This window comes from Odontesthes bonariensis, chromosome 22 (assembly GCF_027942865.1).
Source record: "Odontesthes bonariensis isolate fOdoBon6 chromosome 22, fOdoBon6.hap1, whole genome shotgun sequence".
In the NCBI taxonomy this organism is placed as follows: domain Eukaryota; kingdom Metazoa; phylum Chordata; class Actinopteri; order Atheriniformes; family Atherinopsidae; genus Odontesthes; species Odontesthes bonariensis.
This window is the reverse complement of record NC_134527.1, coordinates 12736480-12746512: the sequence shown is the minus strand read 5'-3', so window position 1 is coordinate 12746512 and position 10033 is coordinate 12736480. Positions and strand designations below refer to the sequence as shown.

The 10033-nt window shown below is 43.1% G+C and overlaps 1 protein-coding gene across 1 annotated transcript; it reads left to right on the top strand.

Annotated features, from left to right (window-relative positions):
• Positions 1–1089: 1089 nt before the first annotated feature.
• rnf208 (ring finger protein 208) lies at positions 1090–9898 on the top strand. Its single transcript, XM_075455338.1, has 2 exons — positions 1090–1800; positions 7774–9898. The coding sequence occupies exon 2, from the start codon at positions 8762–8764 to the stop codon at positions 9536–9538; it is 777 nt and encodes a 258-aa protein (XP_075311453.1). The 5' UTR covers positions 1090–1800; positions 7774–8761; the 3' UTR covers positions 9539–9898.
• The last annotated feature ends 135 nt before the right edge of the window (positions 9899–10033 follow it).

The following is a 10033-nucleotide window of genomic DNA, read 5'->3' as shown; positions in this document are numbered from 1 at the left end:
AAGTGATGCTGTAATCCATGCTGGAAACATGACAGCAGCTTTTTCCTGTGCACATCCCAGCACTGGAGACAAAGACTGCACATGACCCTGAACATGACATGCTCATCCATTTATCTAAAAACTGATGCTGGATAAAAAGTAATGAGCACCACAGAGAACTGCACACAAAATGTGAGTTTTAGGAACCTTCACTATGTTACAGCAATATTGAGTAAGTATTTGCAGTGGCTCTTCCACATCCATTTGTGGAAGTTTCTAGAACTAATTCTCACCACGTGATACTAAGATTTCCACTGTCGTTCACTACATTTATGCGCTTAATACTCACATTATATAAGCACCTACCTCTTGCATTAATTAGGAATTCATGTCATGCTTTTTTCCTTTTTTCACTTTGATCTGAGGATTATATATTGGTCAGCACGAAAGCTTGAGTAGACACAAAACCCATCAAAATCCTCGTTATGCAACATCACTGCATGTGTGGCTCTGTGTTAGGAGCTTAGGATGCTGCCTTTGAGTTTATAGAAACTCAGCTGACTCTCTCCTTTTATTTTTGGGATGAATGAAAACAAACGTCTCCTCTCTGCTGCACTGGTCACAATTTAGCTTTAAGGCCCTACCCAGAGGCATATTCGTGTTTGCAAACATGCGCGAAAAACATGTGCTCTGTGATAATGGATCTGTTTTTCCCAAAGCATCTAGATGCATACAAAGTTAATTTGGAAGTAAATTCATGTTCTCCATCTCTGTGCTCTGTGCATGAGCTCTATTTTTACCAGCTTCCTGTGTTTCCTGTATGCCTGGCCGATGTGCTTAACCATACGTGTGCATATGAATTATGATTCATAGCTTTTGGTGCTTTCATATCTCAGAAGGCTGGTGAGTGTGTGTGTTTAGTTGGGGGGTGGGGAATACTATCCTGATTGGCTAAAATATTTTCTCTGACGACTAGCAAACGTGATCCCGCCTGCAGAGGCACTGCAGTGTGTGTGCTGCAGCGAGAGAGAGTGAACAAGAGAAAGAGAGAGGTGGGGTGTGTGTGAGAGAGAGAGAGAGAGAGAGAGAGAGAGGAAGAGGAGGGGGCAGGCAGGCAAAATAAGCCACATGCATAAGGAGGAAGCCAGGAGCGCAGCAGAGACAGAGCATGTGTGTGTGCGCGAGTGTGTGCATGTATGTGTGAAAACACTGCGCATGTGTGACTGTGAGGCGCACTGACCGGAGCTGACAGTGGAGGAGAAAGAGCAATAATGAATGGCAGCTGAGAGATAACGGCAGAGGAGACAGGAAGAAGGAGAAGAGAGAGGTTTACCTGAAGACCCGAAGACCCGAAGACGGAGACAGGAAGGAGGAAAGGGAAGAGGACATATGAGAGAGCAGAAGCCCAGGTTGCTGCACAGCCCGAGCTGAATCATTTGTGAGAGGAAGAAGAGAAAAGGGGGATGGAGGAAAAGATAGCAGAGGGAGAAACTCAGCCACAGCTCGGAGGAGAAGGAGAAAGGTTGGGAGAGTGAAGGACAAGACTACCAGAGAGGAGAGGCAAAGAGGAACAGAGGATGCGGAGGTCGATTAAAGCAGCCTGATGTGCCCACCTTGCAACAGCTTCCTCCATCTTATATCTCCTCCATGTTGTTGATGCTTCTAGAATAAAACGGACTGGAGAAAGCATCCTCCCCTACATGAGACATCTGTTGGACAGAGAGGTGAACGATTTATCATAACAAGACAGATTCGACAGCAAAAACAGGAGCAGAGGAAAACAAGAAAGGACTGGAACAAGAGAAGTGCGCAGGCACACAGGTGAGGATGTGGCAAGGCTTTGCATCTGTTTTGTGGTGAAGACACTAAGGGTTTTTCAGTGGGATAATCTTCACATTTGTATCTGCATGATCTGTGAGGTGTGGCTCATCTAAACTACTTTCATACTGATGTTCTTTTCTTGCTGTCTCTGAAAGCATGACCAAGGCAGAGGTAGCTTTATGCTTTATCGAAGCCTGGATTTGCTTGGCCGTTGCATCATGGGGATCTATGTCACAGGCACACATACACACACGGATGTATGAATGGAGACATATGTATGCCCACAGAGTTGCACCTACTTGTCTACACAGACCACATGCAGTGGGTGGAAACCAATGAGTAAAGTCTGATCATGTGTGAGTTTGGGTGTAGACGATATGTTGAAGGTTTCCTGTCTCCATGACATTTGACAGACCTCTGCACAGACGGATCGCGGGGGCAGGAGGAGGGAGGGGGTAACGGGGATGAGGCAGGAACGGCCTGTTCTGTAGCTGTCAGCAACACTGAGACATCTCCATATTGGCCATGCACTGGTGCTGCAGTTAGGGCGCTTGGTACACCATGCTGCGATTGCATAACTGCTGCTACCAAACGCACCCCTCCCACATGTGTAACACTGCACACTGAAGCCACTCGATGTCACTCAGCCCAATTATTTTGGCCACATCGCTTCTGTTTCACCTAGCTCAAAGCATCAACAATGCCATCCACCTTAAATGTGCGGTGAGACAGCCATCATCAGTCGATTTAATCATTCAAGCTGCTGCTGTTATTGAAGAGCAGGGCATTTGCCGAGCTTTCCCCTCATAAATCTTCTATGAGGTCTCCATCAGGAAGAGCAATGGTAGTTATTATTACTCTTTTATTTTTCTGCATGAATGCAGCTCTGCCATGTTGCTGTGGGAGCTACACAGACGAGAACAAAGAGCACTTGCCTTTAATGAATTGCGAGGCAAAATGGCCGATGTCTGCCATGAATGACAGCAGGCTGAATTATTTAAATCAACACCTCACCACACAACCACTAAGCACATTGTGCCTATGAAAATTACACAAACATTGCCTGCAGTCATATATTTGACTGTGAATGTAACAGACGGTTAGATGGAAGCATCACATGCGTATCTAAATCTTGAGAAAGATTCTATTTGAACATTAGCATGAGCATCACATCAGTTAACCATAATCACATTTCTTTATTACATAATGATTGGAGGCAAGTGGCCAAAGACATGGCATTAAGAAAACATTTGATAAAAAATATGATCTAAGCTTTCCACTATAACAAATAAAGCATCAAAACAAAGCACACACAGTTCCATCTGTTGTGATGTCCATTTACAGTATTCTGTTGATTCACTGCAACATATGCTGCTGGCAAAGACGCATTAAATCTGGAGGATTTGTCCTCAGATCATGCTAAGGTCAGGACACATTATATAATCAGAATCCAACATAATATATCCAACACACAGGTCCGACAAGAGATGTGTTGACATTTTTTTTTTTTTTTTACCATCCAGTGTATGAATGTGAGTTCAAGTCTCAACATAGCTGGCATACTTGACATACTGCTGGCATGTTGCATAGGGGCACAAAGACCCACACCCTCTTTTCTGTCCAGGCCAATGCACAGACAGATAGATAGATGGTGGAGGATGACAAGGACAAGAACAGAGAGAGGCAGATTTTTCAGTGAGAAAATGAGACAGGGAGACGGACTCATGCGCACTGTATCCATGACTCATTCAGAACATGGTGCCCTTCTCCTGCACCCTGATCTGCACAGGTGGACTCCATCCAGTCATGTTGACCAGGGAAGAGCTGTGTGTCAATGTTCAGGTATGTGTGTGAGAAGGAACATGTTGGGAGTGTGATACCATAGGAATGTTCTAGATGTTTGGAGCACTGTGTGTTTATCTCCTCTCCATCACACAGTAGTCACGTTTAGATATATCAAATTTAGTGTCTCGTATCAGCCTGTTATCTGTTTGTTTGTGTGTTCGCAGGAATGTAAAGGGTGGAGTCCTGTATGTGATGGGGAGGTGTCTGAGGGTGAGAATGTTCTAGGTGTGTGTGTGTGTGTGTGTGTGTGTGTGTGTGTGTATTATTGTGTGTGGCCCTAATATGTGAATGCAGCTCTGTGTGTGTTTAATGGTATGAGGAATTTGCTGCTGAGGCAGACTCCTCTGACATCTCTGTGGTCAGCTCTCCTCTTCCTCCTCTTGCTTGTGACGGAAAGGTCAAATCCCTGCCACGACTTCATTAGTGTAATAAGTCCTATGCTTGAAGATGATCCAGAGCTATGTACACAAACAAACACAGTTTCAAGGCTGTGGAGTGCTGCATGTAGGCTGGGTTGAAGATCAGCCCCTTACATAACTGGAGAGGGCTCCGTCGATTAGGAGGAGGCTGCGCCAAAGCGGGCCCATCAACATGCGGCCTCTATCAGCCCTTATCAGCCCTTTTCATAGCACTGTCACCAAATTAGTGGGTAATTTTAGCTGCTTCGTCTCCCCCAGGCTCAAAGGCTCCTCACACAGCCTTGTTGCTTTATCAACTCAATCCTTGCCATTATCAGACAGATTTATTTTTACAAACTACCTTTATCCTCTAAATGTGTCTGGACTTTGATGATATTTTTCCATTGTGTGAGCCCAACTCGAGACCTTGTAAATTCTCGAAATGATCTATTATCTTATATTATTTCTTTGTTTTTTAAATTGAATATGAAAAAGGGATGCTTTTCAGAAGCCCCGAATTTTTGTGTGGACACCATTTCTAAAATATCTTAGATGTACAGTATTCTGCCATGTAAGGCAGTGCTTAATGCCTTTGGCTTTTCCTTGAGGTTTTTTTGAGGCAAACAAATTTTGCAGTGTGATGCGTTGTACTGTTGGGAGAGGATAGTGTCCATGGGAGGGAGGGTGTGTAGGATATAATTTATTCTGAAATTGTAAATATCTGTTTAAAGAATGAATAAACACGATAGGACTCATCTGTCTTTGACAACTACATACACAGTTTTAGATAAATCATTGAGCAGATGTGCCTAAAACCTTTCACTGGTATATATGAAAAATTGTTACCATCTATCTATGTATATACATATATATATATATATATATATATGTATACTTTTTTGCCTTCTTAAAGATCCATAAACATAAAATAAATGTGAACTTAAATCTAGTTTTGGATTAGAAAAAAATAGCTGCAAATAGTACACAATATACCTATCAGCATTTGTTCCATGAATAGAATATCTGTAACCAAGATTAACATGTATACATTCGTAATGATTGTCCCTTAGAAAACTGATGCTATGTGCTGCTAACACCCAGCCTTATGAAATGTTTATGAAAGCCTGCTGTGTGCACCCATATACTGTTTGTGCCAGAGGATGAGAAAGAAACTAAGTCTATTTTAGGGGAAGTGTTGCAGCACTGCAGAGCTGGTTGATTTGGTTAGATAGCGAGTGATTGATGAAATTTTGAGTCACGCTCCATCTCTGTGTGCATCAATGTACAAATATCTCAACTGATTAATGGTGAGAAGATAAATGAGAAAAACTGCCCAGACAGGCTCACTGCCTCACATGAGCTAGAGCACTTCCGCCTGTTGAGAAAGGTGCATCTTTCTCATTTGGTGTGATGCTTCAGCAAAGGTTGGGGGGCAGGAAACCACTAAGAACTGCGCAGATAAACAAACCATAAATAGAAGCTAGAACCTGTGCTGAGCTGAGCTCTCTCTCCTCCCTCATTTTCCCTTCTCCGTCTCTCCTCCACGCCATATAGGTCACCTCCTCTGCTCAGTTTTTTTTTTTCTAATGAATCATCACTGTCGACAGCCGAGCAGAGAATGAAAGACATGTCATCCTTCCTCTTCTGCTATTTGGCAGCCATTATATTGGTGAAAAGCATTCATCTGTACACTTGTTTTTTTTTTTTACAAACCCACACACAGTATGACACAAACCCTCCATCCAGATTGGAACCTGTTCCCACGCATGTTAGAGTCGAACCAACACAGCTCACAAGATGACTGAGTGTTGATGAGAGGCAGAAAGGAAGGGAAGAGCAGAAGCGCAAATGTGTCACAATCAGTTACTCCTACCTAATGGTGTAACATTTTACATTGACTGTTTTTATGAAGGCAGTGTACAGTACAGTCAGAGGTCTTTAAATTCTTTTGAAAAGATTCTTCATTTTTAAAAAATTGTTTGTTTTGTGAGATGTGAAACTTGCACAAAGGAAAAAATCCACTTGAATTGTTGAAAGTATACTAAATGCAGTATTTCATTTGAGTCCTTCTTCCTCTGTACTGCAGAGTAATGCTGCATTCATAGTACCTCAGAAATGACAACTCAGAACTCTGAATAATGTCATTTTTGACCTTGAGATCAAGATAAACCAAAATCAGATTTTTGTCTTTACAGTGTAAGCTGGGTTTTTTGGGAAGCCTCACCCGATTTACCGACAAGAAAATCCAACTTCTTGTGTTGTTTTCTTTGATTCTTATCTTGCTGGGGCTCATACACACCAGTTTCAGTTCCAGCCATCATCAATTTCAGGTTAACCGGAGCGGAGTTTGTGGAAGTAAAAAACAGACTGCAGTCATTCACAGGATGAAGCAGTAAATCAAAAGGAATAAAATAAGATTTATAAGTTGTTTCACAGCAGCTACGTGGGAAGGAACTCATTTAATCTGAAAGTCCATGTTTAGCTGATGGAGCTTGTATCTATGTGTGTGATGTCATTTGGAAGTGGTAGCCATGTTGTCCTTAAATCCGCACGTTTTCAATGAATGGCTCCTTAGCGTTAACGTTCCCGTCAAACGTTCTGAACACAACAAAATAAGAAGAAAAAAAAGACAGCGCAAGCTGAAGGATGTCTCTGCAGTGATAAACTCCAACAAATGCTTCCGTAGAGTTCTGGAATATAATTGATAGGGAATGATATAAGTGCTTGGTATGAGTCTTTTTGTTGTTTTAAGGAATGTTTGGTTTAGTGTACCTTTGAAGACTTTAAAAGTTTGGGTTGTCTGGGCAAAATGATCTGTGTTGTGTGAAGAGGACCTTTTTTTTCTCAGGCTCCGATATTCTCTGATTCACAATTGAATTTTGCTAACACACAATAACCTTCCTACTGCCTTCAGGTCCTGGTCATACTATATTATATTGAGAGGCACTGCCATGTTTTCTCCTTTCTACTTATAAACATGACAGGAGAGGAATTTAAGATGCATCAAAGAGATCATGAAAACAAAGAGTTATAGACATCATATATGGAGACTTTCTGGCAAAACTAAGCGCATCGAATTACACTAAATAAGAGCCAAACACAACATACAGAATTTTCATTTTGTCGTCAACTGAACCTGTACTTTGGTGTTATTCTAATGCTGTAGAATACTGTATGTACTGATACGACATACATTTAATTTCAGCTGCTCTGGAAACTGTTGTCTACTCTTATTTGCTGCAGTTTTACAGACTGAATAATTCACTGAATTTCAAAATGTGCCCACTAAAGAAAAGCTCTCCCTGAACTTTGGATATGCTGTTTTATCTTTAGACTCGGTAGCAAATTGATTTTGTTCGGTCAAAATAAAAGCCTTTCTCGCTGCGCTATCCCCCACGGCGTGTGTCAACATGATGATTATCTCAGTCTTTGAAGAAGCATCAGCTGAGCCAAGATGTAAAAGAAAATGGGACAAAAAATATTTTCCCCAACTGAACTACCCCAGCGTCCTTTTACCATCTAATAAAATAAAAGGAAACTGATCACCAGTCAGATAGAGCTGAGTGAATTTCAATCAATCCTCCTGACGTAGCATCTAAAATGTTGACATAACAAAAACAGTTAAACTGTTTTCTCAAAATCAAGGAAACATGATGAATCTTTACACTTGTGTTATCTTTTGTGTAAAAGATAAGCAAAATTGTAATTGATTTCTTTTCTCCTTGTACAGGTAAATGGACCAAAGGAAGTTTTAAAGACGATCCCAAAGGAATCCATCAAACTATCGTCACTGTCTCTGCTTAGACTACTGTCTGAAACCTCTTCACTCCCATATCTGTGGAATTCAAGGAGTCTTGGAGTTTGAAGGAGTTATTCCACCAACCCCCCTTAAGCTTTATAGGTCACCTCCCAAAAATAAAAATTTCCTCCCTTCTTCTTATCAACAAGGCAAGGAAAGGGGTCACACGAGGTCTCTTGACCAAACTGGACCAAGAGCAAGAGAAAGATTGAAGGGTGTTATTTCTTTCTCACACACTCAAGTCATGATATAACACAACAGCCGCCAAAAAGAGGAAGTTAAGTGGTTGTTTGGGTGAGAAAAAAAAACAAGCAGGGCACAGGATATAGCACCAGACAACACCTCCTGGACCTTTCTGAACTGCTTGTAATCAATCCCACCACATTCTGTGAATGCAGAAATCCACCAACTTGTACTATTACATGTACAGATGCAAACATTTGTGTGCACATGTGACATTACATTGAGGTATATTGGTGTCATATTAACAAGAACTGAGTGAGGACATATCTTAGTGCTAAAGTATTAAGAATCCCTGTGTGTGCTGTAGCCATCAGAGACAGCTCAACTCAAAACAACAAAAAGCTACCTTTAAGTAGTCAACACTGGTCAGATACTGTAAACTGGACTGTGAAATCATCTGTATAAATTAGCTATTACTTAATAAGACAATCAGAATTCTGTTGCTCTGGCTGAGCTCTTCTATCAGTTTCCTCCACATAAAGACTCAGGCTGACAGTATCGCCCACCAGGGGAGATCTTTGAGGGAAACATGGATAGAACCATCCGTCCCCATGTCCCCTCAAATGGCTGACTTCAAAGAAGAAGTCTAATCTTCCTTTTGCGCAGAACTCGGCAGGGGTGTACAGTTCTGATCAGAGCTGCCGCCCCTCTCTCTTAAATCTCCAAAAGAGTGTGAATGTCCTGCCTCAGGCGTCAGCCCATCACCATCCCCATGGATACCGTCAAGATCATCCAGTCGGAGAAGTTTCCCAGAGAGTGCCCTGTGCCCGTCACCCAGCCGCGCTATGCCCCGCCACCCAGAGTGGCCTGGGACGGCGGCGGTGAGGGTGAAATCATTGTCAATCAGGCCTGCAGCGACCTGACTCTGGACATAACGGGGTCTCCCAGGCCAATGGTGTCTTCTCCAGCCCCAGTGATGCGCAGGGAGCAGAGCTTCCTGGCGCAGCGTAAAACTAGTGCCAACGAAATCTGCTACCACCAGTTCCACTACAAGATGGAAGACGTCATAGTCAACCAGTATGTGCTACGCTCATCCTCCACCTCCTCCTCCACTTCCTCATCCTCCTCCTCGGGGCCCGTCATGCCCTGCGAGCCCCTGGATTGCCCCACCTGTGGTCACACTTACAACTTTGCTGGGAAGCGTCCACGCATCCTCTCCTGCCTGCACTCAGTGTGTGAGGAGTGCCTGCAGATCCTCTACGAGTCCTGTCCCAAGTACAAATTCATCTCCTGCCCTACATGCCGGCGTGAGACGGTGCTGTTCACTGACTATGGCCTGGCTGCTCTGGCCATCAACACCAGCATTCTGAGCCGCTTGCCCTCTGACCCCAACGGGCCTGTGCAGTGGGGCGGGGATGCAGACCGCAGTTGCTACCAGACTGTGCGTCAATACTGCCAGTCAGCCTGCACCTGCCAGATCGCCAACCCCTTGTCCTCCTGTGGCATCATGTAGACAAGGGGGGGCCCTGCAGGCATGACTCGACGCTGCTGCCCACCACCACCTCTCTAATCGTCTATAAGCTAAACCCTCTCTGCCAAACCCCCTCTCTCACACATACAGTGAATAACTCCTTCCATAGATGTTATCTCTCTATATTTAATAGCACAGATGGATGCTGTGTGGGACTAATGGATGCTGGTGGTTCAGTATATGGTAAATAAATGTATTTTATGTATGGACTGGAAAACCTATTCACCCTCTCTCATTTGGTTGGACGTGTTTGTCATGACATCTCTTTACATGGGAATGCCAGGGGAAGTCTGTCCCCCCCCAACCTAGGTGAATAAAGATTAAATAAATGAGACAAGTACATCTTTGTGGCCTGCACTTGTTCTCTTCTGTCATTAGTGATTATAGGTTCATTTTCCTCTTAAAATGTACCTTTTAAGAGGAAAATTACTGAGGTAATTCTTCTGTGTTGTTTTCAGGAAGAATTTTACAGGTATA

Excerpts from the sequence above, each read along its gene's own strand:
- rnf208 (XM_075455338.1), top strand. The coding sequence starts at position 8,762 with ATGTCCTGCCTCAGGCGTCAGCCCATCACCATCCCCATGGATACCGTC.